The following is an 18,906-nucleotide window of genomic DNA, read 5'->3' as shown; positions in this document are numbered from 1 at the left end:
TTGAATTTTAGTGTTTGTATACTGGTATGTGTGAGAGTGTTTTCATATAAATATATGAGAGTAAGAAATCTCTATGTAAATACCTACCCAAATGTTAACATTTATGATGTTTTGGACAGGTTCACCGCTTCTAATGTTTTTCTCACTTTCCCCCTTCATTCCTCCGTTCTTTGTGTAGCTAAAAAAAAAAAAAATCACCCCAACTTTGTAGTTTAATGGTTGTGCATATGAATAACTGTTCAATTGTTATTTTTGCCTTTTGTTGTTTATTTACTGTCATTTTTCTTTTGTACAATAAATCATTTATTTAGCTTATGGGATTTGTTGTTTCTTTCTTACTGATTCCAGTGTAACGATCCTCTGTGACTTTTGCTGAACAGTGACCACCACAGTCATGCAGGTGGCAGTTGCAAGATAACAGGAAATGCTAAATTGCAGTCTAATAGTAGCACAAGTACAAAATCATAAAGTCAACAAAATGATTCAGTAATGAGTGAGTTGCCTAACAGTATATATCATTTTGCCATGGCATTTTTTTAAATTCAAAATATATTGTGTTTATTTATTACATGTTTGTTGTCCTAAAAAATGGTCTAATTTATATGGAGGACATGGCCTAAGTCTCAACAGTAGAAACACCCCTATCTCCCATACCTTGAGAAACACACACACATACTTACTTAAGCTACCTGTGGCCTAAGTAAGTGTGATTCTTGGAAAACCATAATGGGCAGCAGAGGTGGCAGGAAGCAGATTCCTCGCAAGGCTAATTGGTGAAAGAGAGCATTCAGAGGACAAAGGTTTAGTGTTGGGGTTCGGGTCGCCATTATTGGGATTTCATATGAGATCCAGGCTGACCCAATTAATATGCCACCTGATAGGAGGGCCCCTCATCAACCTAATTTAGAGCATCAATAGGGGACAAATGAGAGTGAGAACGAAGCTCTTTACGGATGCAAACAGACAAAGACCACCCAGTACAAGCTTGAGGAGACTGATGCCAGCAATGACATAAACCTTTTGACAAATCCTCACTTGACATAAACAAACATTCACACAGTCCCCCTGCCCCTCCAGTGCATCAATGTGCCATACACATCATCAGTCATACCTGCCCTGTATAGACAAGGGGAGACATTGATGGATGTTTTTATTGTTTTAGCACATAAGGAGTACTTGTACAAGTTGGACATGAAGTGTTAAAGGCTGAATGTCTCTCCCAAAGCCGTAAGACTACTAACATGATGAACTCTGACCCAGCTTCATGAAATAATGACTCAACTATGCCACTTGTGGAAAGAAAAAAAAAAGTACAGTACAATGGGAATATTGAACATGTCACAAAGCTTTCAAGAAAGGCTGGTGGGGGTTGGGAGGATTTGGGAGGAGCTTTATGGCAATTATAGCCATAAAGTTAAGAAAGAAGGTGAACTGGGGGCACCTCTTAATAGCTTAAATTGCTGGACACAGTCATCAGTAACACCTTTTTGTCTGGCTCAGTGACTGGCCAGTGTTTAGAGAGGGGAATTGTTCAGGAAAGATCACACACACTCTTATGGGATGAAAGAATCTCACATGACAATAAAATAAACTGCAGAGGCACAGTTTTGAGTCACAATGAGTTAATGCAGCCAGCAGTGCTGCTGTAAAGTGGATTTATATTGTTCATCTTTGATTTTTTTTTATATCTCTCATGAGACATAAATAATAAATCATCTTACTCCATCTTAAGTGGATTTAAATCTATACATTACATTTTATCATTTGGAAATTTCTTTTCTTCTCACTTGTTTCAGCAGAGATATGATGTCTCACAGTAGTTTGGAATAGTTTTTCATACTCTAGAGTATTTCATACAATTAATAATCTCACACTTAGTCATATATTTCTAACAAATATATTTTGTTGCACAACATAAGCTCCACTTTATATAACTGATGTTTTTTCTCTTATGTTTCAGTCGCCCTGTCATGTTTATATTCTTATACTTCCTTTTCCAAAACATTTTTTTATATCACTGTTGTTACAGCAGTGGAAGTGACGTTTAATACCAGAAATAGTGTTAATTTCGGTAAGTAAGAGCAATTAGCAATTATTATCTGCATTGTACTAAATGCTGTTACAGCCTTTCAACTTTGGCAATGCAAAAATCTAAAACTCGTAATCCTGTAAAATTTGATTGTGGAAAAAGGAAATTTCACTTTGAGACAGAACGTCCTGTGAATGACAGCTGTCACTCTTTTGCGCTGCCAGACCACCATCTGGTTTAAAGCTGACCATTGCTGACTCTGTCATAGATTGTGGTGAGGTGCAGTCCGGTGGGCCTAGCCGACAATCCTGCCTGCCTTGCCAGGGCATGTTGCTGTACCGTCCCACAGAACTAAAAGTATACCTGAGGACAAGAGGACCGCCCCTACCCTGGAGGATTTCCTTTCTAACTGCTAGGCCCAAATAGGAAGCAGCCAAGTTCTTAATTATACTCTGTTAATTATAATCTGCTCATCCTTTTTGCTGTGTGCAGTAAGGCCTTCTCATTCTTATGATTACCAAATTGTTAAAGAATCAACGAGATATTTGAACCTGGGTTTGAGTCCTGTTGCTGGGTGAAGAGATTCATTTTAAATCGAAGTTATTCAAGGACTGACAGAAACCGAATCTGTCTAAGCTAAATCTAAAAATAAATAAAGGGGTACAGCCCAAATGGGCTGAACAAACAAATCATCTTCTTGTGTGTGAAAATATTTATTTTGTTTGATTATGTTTAGAAAAAGTAATAACACTTATTGTAGCCAGTGTCTAATATCAGTTAAAGGAAAAATATTCAGATTATAAACTGCTGAAGACATTTTAAAAAGCACTAAAGTAACTTTATGGAAACTTTCTTCTGTATAATTCTTCAAGCTTCAAGACTAAGACATGGATTTCAAAAGTGGCATGGAAATCGTTTTATTTACATCCGTATGTAAAGCAGATGTAGATACTCAGAAAGCAATCTTTCGAAGATATAGCAAAAGTGTAACAATACATAGAATATAAAACCCACAGAAGTCAAAGGACCTCAAGTTGAGATTTTAAAAACTTCAAACTACAAATGTTTTAGAGAAAGATATATATATATCAATGAGCACAACATAAACCAGGAATCTCTCTCATTCTTTCAGTGTGAAATGTGAGAAGTGAATTCTCTCTATGGTTCCCACAGGTACAACATCCTAATGATGCCTGAACACATGAACCACTTCTCCTCTCCCTCTCCTCTGCCAATACACAGCAATCTGCACATTCCGTCCACTTATTTTGAATGCTCCTCACAGCAGTGTGTGATTACTTGAAAGTCAGTCGGACATCTCTCTTTTGGCAACAACAGGGATCAGCCCAAGAGCGAAAAACAAAACCTTCTGTCCCACGCTGTCATCCTGCGGTCCTGGTAATAATCCTAAATCTTCCTTGTTTTTGGCATAACACCTTTAATCTGTAGCATTACTATAATTGCATATTAAAAGACAGAAATTCCTTATACATTTATTTATGAATATCAGTGATGCTATGAGATTAACCTTGAGGAAAAATAAACTAATAAAAAGGCACAAAACAAAAACATCTGGATGCTCAGTTCCTATAATGTGAAGTATTGACAAAGCAATTGATTCTTCTCTTGCGTTGTTTCAGATAAAATTTGTGGGGATGATATAATTTTTTTTTTAAATAGGAAGGTTATACGAGGACACAGCTGCACTCCCTCTCAAATGCGGTAAGGGCTGAACACACTGAAATATTCCAGGTCACTGATCAAACCTCCAAAAAAAACAACCCTTGATCAAGTCAGTCTTAACCCTCCCTCAAACACATCCGATGTGCAAGAAAATGAAAAAGGAAACAAACAGAAACAATTTTCTGTGTATTTTGTGGTTAATACACTAGTACTTCATGTCGTGCATACACTGTGAGAGGTTGAGGTGTAACAGTTTCACTTCACACTGCAACAATTGTTATTATTAATAATAATAACAATGTTATTATTATTATTATTATTATTATTATTATTATTATTATTATTATTATTATTATTATTATTATTATTATTATTATTATTAATATTCTTGTTGTTGTTGTTAATATACTTTTTTTCAATATTTGCCTCCTATACAGTGTATAGGTGAATTACTCTTGTTACTTCCACAAACATTTATAATTTGTAGACATGGGCAGAGATGCCATCGGTTACAGTGCTGGCCAATAAAGAGGGGTTGTGGATTTCTTTGAGGCCTGAGCAGTCAGTGAAAGGCACTGTGGGGTCTCCATAGTTCACATGGCAAACTCTCAAACACCCATGGGGGGGGTGGGAGGGGAGTTGCCCTCCCTCCCTCCCCTGTCATGCCTTAACTGAGGCTAGTGTTGACACAGTGCTGGCCAATCTAATTTTGATTGTCAGGAGCAAGGAATGGTGATCCTCCCCCCACCCCCCTGAGATCATCAAGTTCATTTCTCTGGCTGCATAGGGATTTTTTTTTTTTTCCTTTTGACCAACCCCACCACCTCCACCCCCTCCATCTCCCCATCTCCCCACCACTAGAACAATATTCAGCCGTTCCTGGGCCTCTCAGAGTGAGCTCACTGGAGTTAATCTCTCAGGCCTCTCTCCTCTCTATTGCTGCCTCTCTCTCACTCGCACTCTCTCCCTCTCTTTCTATTCAAAAAGCCATTCGAGAACAGCTTGAATTAGTGACAGTTATTATTCAGACTAATGAGTAAAATCTCAAAGGCAACAAAAGTGGACTGTGACATCGGCTATAACAGCATTCATAAATCATTCATTCTTGGCAAGAGGGATTTATTAATAAGTGGGTGACAAATATAAATTTCTGCAACTTATAAAATTTTAATTATCATACATGATGCCCGTGATGAAAACAGAGGATATCTGTTGTGGTTATGTGAAGTATTTAGAGGGAAATCTGTGAAATGTCAAGAAGCATTCATTGTTTTCCCAGGTCTGTACCATCAGAAAAGACAGATGGCCCTCTACACCTTTGTTAGAGTGTGTGTGTGTGTGTGTGTGTGTGTGTATGTGTGTGTGTGTGTGTGTGTGTGTGTGTGTGTGTGTGTGTGTGTGTGTGTGTGTGTGTGTGTGTGTGTGTGTATGTGTGTGTGTGTGTGTGTGTGTGTGTGTGTGTGTGTGTGTGTGTGTGTGTGTGTGTGTGTGTGCATGTGCCTGCACTTCTCAGAGACAGACAGAGAGTGAAGAAGGTCAGGTTTATCGACAAGGTTATTTTTAATTCAAATGCTTATATATTAGGCTTTTTTTTCAGAATTTTGTGCATAAATAACACAACCCCAAATATTTACCAAAAGAATGCACAATGATAAATGACCATATCTGTGAATTAAGATTCATTCATTATTCATGCATACTCTTATACACAAATTTAGTTCAATGCTTTCCATCATTTTAGATTTAGGTATGCATGATGAGTTAATGCAAAAAAGGGTTACTTAATGTCCTTTGTGTGTGTGGCACAGAAAGAGGGGGAAACCACGAAAGTGACAAGCCATGACATTTGGTGGACGCCCCTGAGTCAGTGCAATCAAATTCAAGCAGTTGCAGACATTAAGACAGACGTTAATTTTGAGATGAGAGAAATGAGATGAGATGAGATGAGATGAGATGAGATGAGATGAGATGACAGTCCAGCATCATGCGGCTTTGTGGTGTAATTTAAGATGAGTCGTAATAACAAAGAAGAAATTAAAGAAAGAAAATCAGCTGACATGAATGGATCAGTCAAGCTACCTGAATAAAAAGTATAATGGAGATGATCGATCATAATGCTTTATAACTGTTTGCTGACATTATTTAAATGCTGACATTTAAAAAGTGTTCACATTGGTAATTAATAAAACACTTTTCAGGCAAACATTGGTAAATGATATTTCCCACAACTGTTTTCAATGTCCTGTGAGATGTTGGATAAAGAAGCAGAGATAAAAACTTGCAGCAATTGCGCCTGCACAACTTTAAATGCAGTATAATAAGTTGGCCAGGTGGGGGCACTACAGCTAAATGTCAGAGTTTAAGTTGGTCTCAAATACTCTTTCAGTCTTACATTTGCTTAGTTGTGCCAAAAGAGTAGCACAGGTGATTTGGTGACAAAGGCTTCATTAAAAGAACATTAACAAAACTTACATAAATAAACTTTAGATAAAATCATAGATCCAACAAAATTGTATTTACCTAAAATTACAGTGAAATTTGTACTGATGTCTGTACTGGTTGCTGCTGATATAAACTGTGGTGGTCAGGAGTTCACCGCTTAAACATTGTGTCTCAGCTTTATAACATAAATGGATAAAATTCCTACTATTAAACTAAGTTGTTTGATTGACAGCAGTGCTTGAAAACCTTGAATAATTACACACGTCCTTGAAACCAGAACATGTGAAAATGGTGTCTGTGTCTGTTTTCTATTTTCAAAACTCTGCAAAAAAAAATGTAGGTGTTTGATTACAGCACTCTCTGTGGCTTTAACCAACAACCACCAGTCAGTAAAAGCTTGATGTGCACAGAGTGAGTAAAAATAAAATGTATTTTAAGGTTACCAACAAATTTAAAAATCTCTAAAAACAACTAATAATATAATGCACAATTATTACTTGTAGTTTGACATAATTAATTAATGTAATAATTAATTAATAATATTAATAATATTAATAATTAAAATTTAAGTTTAATCTCTGTAAATATCACCACGACACCACGTCAAGGTGAAGAACAACACCAATTTTAAATAGTACACAGATATCTACAAGAACCAGGTGCTTTTCAATCTCATTCCTAAAATCAGCACATAACAGTTTGCACTTCAGCTGAGAGCACAACTGCAGCTTCTCAAAGTGATCTTGACATTACAGAAAACAATTTAAATTGAAAGATCAAAGGTGAAAGGTCAGAATTATTCTGTCAGAACTGTTGGGTTCACTTGGGGGGGTGGCTGACCAAAGCAGAGCAGCCACCTTTAAGAAAAAAAAATAGAAAAACTAGATTCAGACACACATTTATGTCTCTCAAAAACAATCACCCAAGGCTTCTTTGTGTTTAAAGAAATGCATGTTTAAAAACTAGCAACCGGGGTGAAAATTAAACAGGGGGGTAGGGTGGTGTGTTCGGCGTAGGTGCATGATTTGCAAGCTGTCAGATGACGGCCTTGCGGATGAAGAGCAGTAGGCCCCCATTCTCTGTCCAGTGCTCGGTGCTCCCCACCCCCTCACTCAAACGCCTCTCCATACCCCATGGGAGGAGGTCTGTTGCGCTGTGGCCACACTAAATCAACATCGTCCTAATGAGGTGTCACACTTGACCCCCAGCAGCCTCAGCCCCTCACATGGGTGTCAGAGCCACAATGAGCGGCTCTCCATCTCCAGCGCCTGGCTGACACATTTTGATTCATGAGAGAGCCTGGGCCCTGTCAGGTCAAAAATTACCCCTATCAAAATGCCACCATCGACACATTCATCAACCCTACCTCTGAATCTAACCTTTTTTCTTTCTATTCAAAAAAACAATCCCTCTCCAAAATCAACAATACTTCCTTGCTTGTGCTGTGCACGCCCCCGCCGGCCTGCCCTCTGACTCGCTAAAAGCACACACACACACACACACACACACACACACACACACACATTTGCACACAATCATACCACTAAACACCTTACACACAAATGCATGTTCTCACTGATCACCTCCCTCTGCTGCTAGAAGTGATTTGGCTGTCTGTCATTGGTCGGGGTCCAGCCTTCTGCTCCTAATGGCTCTCTGAGTGATGAACTCTGTGTCCCCCAGGTGTTGGTGAGCCTGTCCTCTGACCTACTGACCCAAAACACTCCTAATATGAACAGGTCCTCAGCTAATAACAAAGCTGGGAATGAAATCTGTGTGACCTGCCCCACTGAGTGAAGACAGAGATGCTTTATTCTCACATTTTGAGCTGTGCTCTGAGGTGCAAATCAGCTCATCGTGCCCCAGATACTATGTGACAGGTAAAACTGTGACATTAAACGTGCCCAGAAAAACATGTCTCCCTCTCTGCTCAAAATACACTGAACTATTAAGATGCAGATTTACTTCAGAGGGAACCTTCCTGCTCTTCTTCCCCCTGGAGATAAGCTCCTTCATTGTGAATGCAGCTGAGACTTTCACCTTCCTGGGATCACCCCAGGACGAGATCATCTCTTGCCTAATCAGCTTGGCCCAGCAGCAGCAGATGCTCTGCTTGAGTCAAATGCGGACGATCAATGTCAACCACCAGCCCTCGCCTGCTTTGTAGATCAATAATCAAAAACACTGACACGTCCTTCGTTACAGTTTGGTACAAGCTTGTTCTTTGCTTTTACAAGGACAAGCTATAACATGTTGGCTCCAGCCTGAGAGGATCATTCACTGTCAGCTGACACTCAACTCTGCCCACTGAGGCAACCATCTGCTCCAAAAACTTTCCCCTGGGAGACAAGGGCAGTCCAGTAAGACAAGTAAGACCCGTCAACTGACTGGTCTAGTCCTGAGCCACTACAAATGTCCATGTTGTCATCATCATTATCTTCCAAAATGAGTGTGAAACTGTCACAATTTATTACTCTATCAACAAACGTCACACAGTTTTGCCACACTGCAACATAAAACCATGAGAAAATGTACATTCGTGTCGCAGGAGCACCAACAAAGGGAAAGTAACAATAACAATATTCATTATTGAATGTACAATATGTCTCTAATGAAGCCCGGACATTATGAATGGGTCATAAACTGGAGTCATGTAAAGCAGTAATGCAAAGTAATAAAACTGTAAGATGTTACGACCCAACACCAATAACACTGATGCAGCAAAGGAAAGGGTCTCTTGTGCCTCATTTGTGTCCAGATTTTAAGTAGGTAGTTGTAAAGACATGATAATTAAGTCAATAGTATTTATTACAGCACTGAATGCTGTGGTGTTTGCAAAAACAGAAGGTTTGGATTCAGGAACGCATTTCATGCTATGAGAGAAAATACAGTTTTAAAATACAGTTTTAATCATCAGTTTTGAGTTTTGATCATTTGATGGTTAAACCTAAATGAGATTTGCTTTGTTTACATATGTCTTATACACTATGTCTGATGGTACCTGTTGCCAACCAGTTTCCCAACAAAAGGCATACCTGACAAAACAGCATACACTTTACAGTACATGTAATTTTATTTATAATAATAATAATAATCTAATTTGTACAATGCATGTTCAGTTCATGAACTTGGTTCTATGTAAAAAGTTCTGTTGTGTGGTCTTCCACTCTCCTGCCACCAGCTGCCAGCAGTGCATCAATAATAATAACTTTCTTGCTAAGTCATTTAACTATCATAGTCTGTTTAACACAAACCCAATCCAGCCACAGGGTAACTGGCCAACAGGCCTCACCTGTCCTTTTTCAAAGCCGCTCATTAAGTTCTCATGTGGAGTCAGCAGCAGATGAAACATGACTCTGAGTCTACTCTCTGAGCAGTTAAGCTGTGTGTTTAGTAATTGTTGTGAGACAGGAAGATAAGCTGCTCCCGGGGACAAACATTTCGACTGAAAGCTTTCGGTTTCTACCAAGTAATGTTTTTGGGGGTTTTTTTATTTTGCCAATCGTGCATATAGATTTTCGACCAAGTCTTTTAAAAGGGAACATAGGCTGTTGCTGAGTTCCACAAACTCTTGAGCCATCCCTGCAATCTTTCATCATTCTGTACCACAGCCTCTGGGGCTAATGTCCTAAAAACAGGCTGATCACACTCATTTGTATTCTTTCAGTTTCTCCCCTGAAACGTGGTTTACAATAATACAAATCTTGCTGTTGTCAGTTTATAGGGCTGCATTTATCCTTCCAACAGAGACAGCAACAAACTCAGGCTGTGACCACATAGAGCACAACATTTACAGTCAGTCATTTTATTTTAGTGTCCCAGTCTGAATGGGTAAATGTGTATATAGATGTCCATGGCTTGTTCACTACCTACTTTTTGATAACAATCCCATAATGCATTGTGTGACTTTTGGCACTCATGACACAAACAATGATTACTAAGGTACGGAAATATCAATTTCCTGTCTGTTGTTTGTGAGCAGTGATGGAGTCAATGAGGGAGTGGGTTCAGGTAGGGTCTTAGTAACCACCAAGTTTCAACAAAACCCTGACAACCACACCAAACATATTCGCAACCAAAATAATAACAATGTCGCAACACCTAGATATTGTTTTGTATTTTTCAGTGTAGTACGGTGCTAACTGACTCCAACTTTTTTTCTACGGAGTTGCTAGGGTCATGGCCTCAGACTAACAGAGATAAAGAAGGTAGATACTTGAGGAAGTTTCAACTCTCATTCAGAACCGAAGAAGCTTCTTGGATTAAAGGGGAAACGTCTTCAAGCATCTGCAAACTCGATTCAACTCTTCTTGGACACCTCAGAGTTGTTTCTCTGTAACGGCTGATATCTGTAGTTTGGCAGTGTGACAGCGGGATTACTTTTTAAATCCTCAATTTACTGTCAAATTGTGACTATGACCAATTCATCTTAATTTATACTGGCATACATGTGTTACTCAAATTCAGTGGATTAGGTGGTTTGTATGTAAATGAAGGGAACATCAGGGAGAAACTGGGCACAGAGCATGAAGAAAGTGGGTTAATATGATGGGTTTTTTTTTTTAAATTTATCTTCCTTAACAAAAGGGGAACAGTTAAAAGCCCCTGACCAGTTAAAATGACAGAATGCAGGAGTGAGGCTGTGCAATCCTTTGTGTTAGACGAACTTTTGATTTAGTTAAACAGCTAAAACAAGAACCTTTCACACCCAAACAATAGACTCCTTTTCTGAAACTTAGCACCCGACAAGTGAGGAGCAAATTGTACGTGTGTGTGTGTGCTTGTGTGTGTGTGTGTGTGTGTGTGTATACGAGTGCGCACGTGTGTGCATGTGACCTCCCCCCCATGTCTAACAATCACCCTGACGCATACCACCCTTTCTCTCCTCAAATAAAAACAGAGTAAAAGGAAAAGAGAAATCATCCACTGTTGAAGTACTTTACGAGATCCTCCTCTAAACAGAAAAAGGACTAAGTATCCATGGGAATCTTAGCACGTTAGGGAGGCCTTTCTCCCTTCCTCTCATCCGCTCTCCCCCGCTGCACCCATGGACCAATGCAATTGTTTATTTTCTCCTATTGAGGCTGCTCCATTCACTGGCTCTCACATTTACTCTGCTCAATTGGAGTGAGACAGCACTTATTCGAGGAGAGGAATGTAGCGCTCCACTGACAGAGCAGCAAGAATGCAGAAGAAATAATTAAAACTTTTTAAAGGAAAAAGTACAGCTGAGCGTGAGGGTGAACGACGTCAAACCCAACAATGAGGACTGACAGGATTTTCTGCTGTGATGAGTATATCCACACATCACCTTGACAGTACAAAGTAAAGGAGTGTTTGAATAACGCACAATGCTAGAAAGTGAAGCAGGGATCCTATAAGGAGGTCATTCATTCACCGTGCTTTCTTTACTCAAACTCCCTGCAGAACAATGAGGCGTTCTCCGGCCTCTCCTCAGATGTGGTCTGTCCACCAACCTCACTGTTCCCAGCCCCGGCACAATAGCTGCGAGCTGGACCACGGAGTTCATTTCTCCCAAGGTCTATTATCTCTTGAGGAGGTAGTCGTGATGACAGTTTCCTTCTCTGTAACAATGGCCGTGGCTGCCAAGCCTCCTCTGTCTTGTCAGTCTCAATATCTTTCACCAGGGCTAAACCAGAACCTCCTACAGCTGAAAAGAAAAACAAACCTAAATAATCTAGGCTAAAACGAGTACAGTGTTTGTTAAAGATAAGCAGATGCATAGAAAAGGCGTTTCAAGCAGTTTCAGGTAGCTTCTGGTTTTCACAGTGCCCGTCAGGCAGCCGATAGAGAAAAACAGCTTTATCTGTATCATCGTTTTTAAAACCATCTGCCTCGCCAGGGCACATGATAGTTATGGTACGCTATTGCAGCGATGAATGAAACATTTCTGCCGTCTTTGCTCTCTTGAGGTTTTAGGTATGCGGCAGTGAGGTGGCAGACAGTCAGGTCTTTCATTTTAAGAGAGATAAGAGATAAGACTTTTACATTTACTTGTAAAGCAGCTCACAAGAAAAACAGTGAAAAGGATAAAGTGCAGAAGAACAATAAGTGTGCATGCAATTCAAGTACAAAAAAATGTGCAAAAAAAACCCCTTTACTTATACTACCCAATAATCACTGATTTACCTAAAGGTTTTTTTACAGTTTGCACAACATATGACAGCCTTCATCCTTATTCCCTCAGTTTGTTTCAGGAGAAATTCCCCAAACAAACTCTTTCATGGGGGAAATGGGAGAAACCTCAGGAAGAACAACAGAGAAGAGATCTCTCTTACAGTCTCATTGCAGACATGCAATGTGCATACAGAGTGAAAACTGTGAAATTACACAAAAAAATACAATATGGAGAAACAGAACGACAAGGTAGATAGGTAGATAAATAACCCCTGACCCCAGCAGAAAGCACTGTGCTATTTAACTGTTGGCTATCATCTTACCCATTACTCTGCTGAGACAATGCTGAGCTCGACCTACATATAGTCAGTAATGAAGTGAACTTGGAACATAAAAAGTCACGGGTTCAAATTCTCAATTGTGAAAGTGGGTAAATACTCTGACTAATCAGTTTATACCCAACCAGTGCCCAAAAAGGAAAGAAGACAGTAGCTGTCTGGGTCTGTAACAGCGCTCATGATATCAGTGAAAAGTACACGAAGCTTGAAAAGACATCTGAGATGGACTCATGGTGGTATTTACATATTTGCATATTCATATAACTTTTACATAAGCTGAGGTCGAAAGCTCACCCTGACTTTGGAAACGTAGTTGACCAAATAATCTCACCACGAGGTCCATTTAGCAGCTGTTCTGTTTCTAGCTGTTCTGCCTCAGCAGATGGAGCTTTCCCACTTGTCACGCTGTTTTAGGTGTACTATGATTTACGTGCAGCGTTTAAGTGAAAGCCATCAACTGCCTCACTCTGTGAAGTCTGTGCTTTCCTTAGTACAACCTTTTCAAACGTGAATCTAGCGAATGAGGCCATTAAAAATAAAAAGTCCAAGGTGATCACATTATGAAGAGCCTGAAACAAGAATATAGAAAATACTACTGCGTGTGATATAAAATAAATGGACAGACAGACTTATAAGAAAATACTAATTGATTAAAAGATTGTAAATAGAGAAGATATGATAACACTAAATATCTGATTTCATAAGAAGCCTGAGAGAAGTCTGGCTAAACACGTTTTTTTCTCATGAGAAGGAAATTCTCAGAGAAGCGAACTCTTGCAGAATATTTGTGGCTTTTGCTCAAGAACCGCACTCTTTAGGCAGGAGGTCGCCTCATGTAAAACACAAGTAAATCATACCTGCCCCCTACTGGTCAGACACATCTAATACACCATGGAAGACTTGGACACTAGGAATGTGTCTCCGTCCGTAGTTTTAAGCCAGATGTGATGATTCGTGTGATCAAATAACTCCTGAGTAGCACACATAAAGTCTGTCTGAAATATTTTAGTATTAAAAGTCTTTTGCAACAGGTGCAAGACGCGATGCAGAAAGATGTTCAAGCGACAATTTCACACTCACGTTGTAACTTGTAACTTTCATAAGCTGCAAGTTCAGTGCAAAATTGTATTGGCTCCCTATCAGACATTATACAGCCTGCTGTGAGCATTATGTTGCCACTTTAAGGGCAATCAAGATTGTGATGTTGAGGATCAGTAAGACGGCACTGGGAGGGGTGAGGAAGAGAGCTGAAAAAAAAAAAAGGATGTCTATTTTTCTCTGCGGTTTTCACGTATATCATCAAGTAGCAGCATGTTGACATGGTTAGATCAACCACCGTGCCACAAAACAGCAGCAGCACTGCAGAGCCCGCCTGTGATCTCTCAGAATGGTGACCTACGCTGATTATCCACTGGATTATTACAATTACAGTGACAACTTGACAGATGAATTCTTTAACATAAGTTTGTGGGTGGATTGTGACGCCTCAAAGTTTCGCGGTTCCCACATCTTCCTTCCCATTGCGTATTACCTCATCTTTTTCACGGGTTTTTTGGGAAACCTCTTCGTGATCTCAGTCGTGGGCGGCAAAGGCAGGAGAGGCGGGCGACTGGTGGACACGTTCATTGTCAACCTGGCCCTGGCCGACCTCATCTTCGTCCTCACTCTGCCGCTGTGGGCCATCTCCGCCAGCCAGGGCGGCTACTGGAACTTTGGAGAAGTTGCGAACCTACTGTGCAAGCTGAGCAGCTACATCATTGCCGTGAACCGCTTCTCCAACATCTTCTTTCTTACCTGCATGAGCATTGACCGCTACCTGGCCGTGGTGAAACTGATGAATTCGAAGTACCTGAGGAGCAGTCGGTGCATTCGCTTCACCTGTGCTGCGATCTGGTTGAGCTCCCTGGCTCTCGGCATCCCGTCCTTGCTGTATCGTAGATTGGTGATCAACGACGATGGATACATCTGCGTGGAAAATAACAACTCCTATTTTTTCCTTGGCCTGAGCCTGGCCATGGCTTTACTCACCTTCGTCTTCCCGGTGTTAATCATCGTGCTCTGCTACGGCTCCATCGTCGTGCATCTCAACAAGCACTGCGTTGCTACGGTGAACCCTCGCGCTGCAGCCCGCCGCAGACACTCCCTCAAGATGGTCCTCCTCATCATAGTGGCCTTTGTGGTGTCTTGGCTTCCCTTCAACCTTTTCAAAGCTATCATGATCGGCTCGCATCTCTCCAACTCCAGTCAGAGCTGTGAAACTCAGTCATGGCTGAATAACGGGCTCCTCGTCTCATGCTGCCTGGCCTTCCTCAACAGCTGCGTGAATCCAGCCATCTACTTCTTCTTCGACCATCACTTCAGACGACGGGCCCAGATCCTGTACAAGACCTGCACAGGACAGTCGAAGTTGCTACAGGGTTACCAGTCGTCAACTTCTTTCTCCAACTTTGGCACCTCAGAGAGCTTTGGAACAACTGGTGGGAGAAGTCAGCTTCAGACGTTAGAGTAGGAGTAAGAGGCAGATTCTTATCCTGGTATCATTGTTCTTCATTCGTTTAAAAGCTGTGTGGTAACATGTTAATGCAAATTTTGATAAACGATAAAACTTTTTTTTTTTCAGTTAGTACAATAATGTGAATTTCTTTTTTCGTACATTTCCTTTTATTCTTACTTTCTATAAATATTGTGTATGCTGTTTATACTGCTTAAACTGAACCATATAGTACAATAGAGTTGATATAAATGTGAAAATTCACCAATATCTTTTGTTTGTGTGAAAACCCTGTACAGCAGAGCATTAGCAGAATAGAATTTTAAAGAGTAAATAGTATATATATAGAGAGAGAAAGACAGAGAGTATATATAATGTATAAATCTAATGAACAACTGATGTGTTGCATTTTTCTTTACTCTGTTTTATTATACATCAAAGACAAGAATTTATTTCATTATTATAAAATGTTTGATCCAAATAATGTTTGAAATGTACATATTGCTGTGTTAAAGAAAGTTGCATTTCTAAAATAAAAATATAAAATATAAAATAATTTGTTTTCTAGTTGCTGTAAAATGAAACCGCCTTTTTTAAAATTATGATGATAAGTTGATTCTATCAATAAGCATTCATAGTATACACATTATCTTGTAGAATCAAGAACATCCTGATAAAAACACTAGTTAACAAGGATAGCAGATTTGATCAGATTAGATTATATTATATCATAAAAGTGACATCGCACCACAAATTATTGTAGGAAGTTTCTGTATTGTTCCTATACAGAAACGAGAGACAGTGAATTTCATTTGAGTTGTACCAAAATTATTATCAGCACCGAATATTCAAGGATTTTTTTTTTTAATACGACTGAATATGATACATGTCATATCATATGTATCATATGTTGGCATTGAATAAAAATCTTAAAATCCTAGACAGAGGAAAATAAATACATACATACATACGTCATTCAGATTTCTCTGTGTAACTCCATGGGAGGTGTGAAATCAGAGGCCATAATTTACTACTTTCACATGTTTGAAAAAGAAAACAAGAACATAAGAGGGAATATGAGAGAGCGAGACACAATTAATACAAGGAAGCACTGAACTGGCAACCCACAACCAACAAATGCAGGTAGCTGCAACAGGAAACAACAGCGTTTACAGAGCAAGAGAGCAGAGATTCTCACGTATGATCAACGGATGGCTCAACATGAAAAGGTACCCACTGGCTGCATGCTAAACTAGAATTAGATAAACAGCAACAGCAAAGGCTACCAGATCACAACTTGTACTTGTAGCCAGACAAATACATATGCAACTGGCAGCTCAGATCTGACTCTTGTGATGTCCCCAGACAGGAAGGAATGTGTGTGTATGTGCACAAACCTTTTCTCATTCTCCTTTATAAAAGCCTTTGTTGTATAGTCACCCAGGCACACCTCACGGTCAAATCAACAGACACGGGGAAGTCAGATATTTGAAAGTTCAAATGTTTAAGTGCCCACTTGTTTTTCAGTTTTAGGTGTCCCCTGAATCTGAGGGTTTCAGAAACAGGTCAGGTGCCAGGGTGTGGGTGCAGGGGCACAGGAATTTCCCCTCTTGACACTGAGTTGTTTTAGGGGCACTGTTACCAGCTTTTCTCACAATACAGTTCAAAATAATATTTTTCAGTGCTTTGTTTTGGGTTTTTTGTTTTTGTTTTTGTTTTTTAAAGTAGTGTATTCCTCCCGGTGAGGTGCTGGCTGGTGGCAAAAAAAAGAGAGAGAACAGTGAGCCACACACTCACAATTCTGATGTGTTTATTTCAACTGGTAAAGATCAATGTTTTCAGAAAACATCCCTTTTCAGGATGATGAAAGGTTGATCTTTACAAGCTGAAAAATAAAAAATGAGTGTGTGGCTTTCCTTAATGTAATTTTGAATTTTACTCATTTGATAACATTTTATGCAATTTTAAAAGAATATTTCCTATTTTATCCATTTTGTTTTTGTAACAGAAGTGTACTTCTTTCTCTGTGTTTTTGCACAGTGCATATCCATATTAATGGACCAAAGTCCACAAGCTTCACACACACACACACACACACACACACACACACACACACACACACACACACACACACACACACACACACACACACACACACACACACACACACACACACACACACACACAGCAGGAGAAGTGCAATACCAGGCACTAGCTGCTCTGTGATTTAGTGAATCGCTCAAGGACACTTAGTCATGACTTTGTGAACAAAAGGAGTTGGTGATTCAAACAACAAAACCTGTGATGACAGGACATGGACAACAGCTGTTCGTTTCTGTTCAACTGAATCGATGGGAAATGTTTCACAGAGATAAAATGCTTTGTTGTGCATTAATGTGAATATGTGCAGCGTCATTTTTTGTTTTTACGCAGCTTGCTGATTTATATATGCAGTTCTGACAGGTGTTTTTCAGAGTTGGTCTTTGAGCTCACACAGGAACTGCTGTGGTTTCACTGCCCCGCAGCACTGTTAACCTGACTATAATGTTAAAGGTCAATTAAAATGCAACTGAAATAAAACGTAATGGTAACTTTTTGCCAGTTGTTGAAAATTGTATGGTGTGTATAGATTCAATTTATACAGTATATAACATCTTATTGAACATAACAATTGGTCATAACAGTGCTGATTGAAATAAACGATACTGTCAATATAAAGTGACTGGCTGAATTATTTTAAAGATCTCTTTGATACTTTATGCAAATTCTAAATAAAGGTAATGAACATTTTTGCAGTTGATCATTTTTTTCATGAAAAAATATGATATGTAATCAGTTATCCTCAACTCAGCGGGCTTATATTATGTCCAGGAAATAATTCATATTCTTACCTAAAGATAATTATTATTATTTCTGTATTTTACTTTATTGTAAAAAGTAGCATTTGAATTTCTACATTCATAGCAAAAAAAAAAAAAAAAAAAGGTTATGAAAGAGATGGCATTTGTTAAGAACAAACTCCTCTGAGCATTGAATGACTAGACTGCAAGTTTGTTACATACAAAATGAAAGGTGCGACCTTGGAACTTGGCAGTCTTATCAGACTTTCCCTACAAGTGAGTCAGTTTCTGTTAATGGTGAGACTACAAACTCGTAATGTTCCCACAGCACTGCTGCAGCTTTTCTGTGGTTGTGAGTCTGTCATTACAAAACTCAGATTTGTCAGAACTAAATCACCCATGCTCCTTGATCTGTGAACTTACCTTCAACTTCAGAATGATCAACTCTGGTGAAAAAATTACGTCACTGCTAAATGAACAATGTCAAAATGGAAATTAAATCACAAAAAGTCAATATATCAACATGCAGGTTCTGCTAGAGCTGCAGATATATTGATGTTATACATGGATCTACGAATTTCACAGATTTTGTCTGTCCATATATCATACAGCAAAAATGTTCCTCGTCTTCCTGTCTTTAAAGCAAGACTATGCAGATTGTGCAAAAAGAAAAATTACATTCTTCCTCTTACAAATGCAAAGTTGAAATCATATGCGATTCAGCATACTGAGGTTTTGCTACTACAGGCAACAATACTTGCTTAAAATGTGCAAACATTAGCAACCTTTATATAGATACTACTGCATGACTCAGACGGCTGACCTTGCATTTCAACAAAGTGATACAATTTCTGAACCCGGCAGACTGCTGGAGCTAAGTAAAAAATAATTACTGAAAGCTTTTCCCTTCCATATTCATACTGATTAATTTTCTTTCATCAGTGC

The 18,906-nt window shown here is 39.3% G+C and overlaps 1 protein-coding gene across 1 annotated transcript; it reads left to right on the top strand.

The window, feature by feature from the left end:
- Positions 1-13,941: 13,941 nt before the first annotated feature.
- On the top strand, positions 13,942-15,668 carry gpr25 (G protein-coupled receptor 25). The gene has a single exon (XM_041033008.1). It carries the CDS (start codon positions 14,018-14,020, stop codon positions 15,137-15,139), a length of 1,122 nt encoding a protein of 373 aa, XP_040888942.1. The 5' UTR covers positions 13,942-14,017; the 3' UTR covers positions 15,140-15,668.
- The last annotated feature ends 3,238 nt before the right edge of the window (positions 15,669-18,906 follow it).

This window comes from Toxotes jaculatrix, chromosome 3, assembly GCF_017976425.1.
Source record: "Toxotes jaculatrix isolate fToxJac2 chromosome 3, fToxJac2.pri, whole genome shotgun sequence".
In the NCBI taxonomy this organism is placed as follows: Eukaryota; Metazoa; Chordata; class Actinopteri; family Toxotidae; genus Toxotes; species Toxotes jaculatrix.
Note: the sequence above shows the minus strand (reverse complement) of the source record. Positions and strands in the feature narration are given on the sequence as shown.

Coding starts and splice junctions, on each gene's coding strand:
- gpr25 (XM_041033008.1), top strand. CDS start 14,018: ATGGTGACCTACGCTGATTATCCACTGGATTATTACAATTACAGTGAC.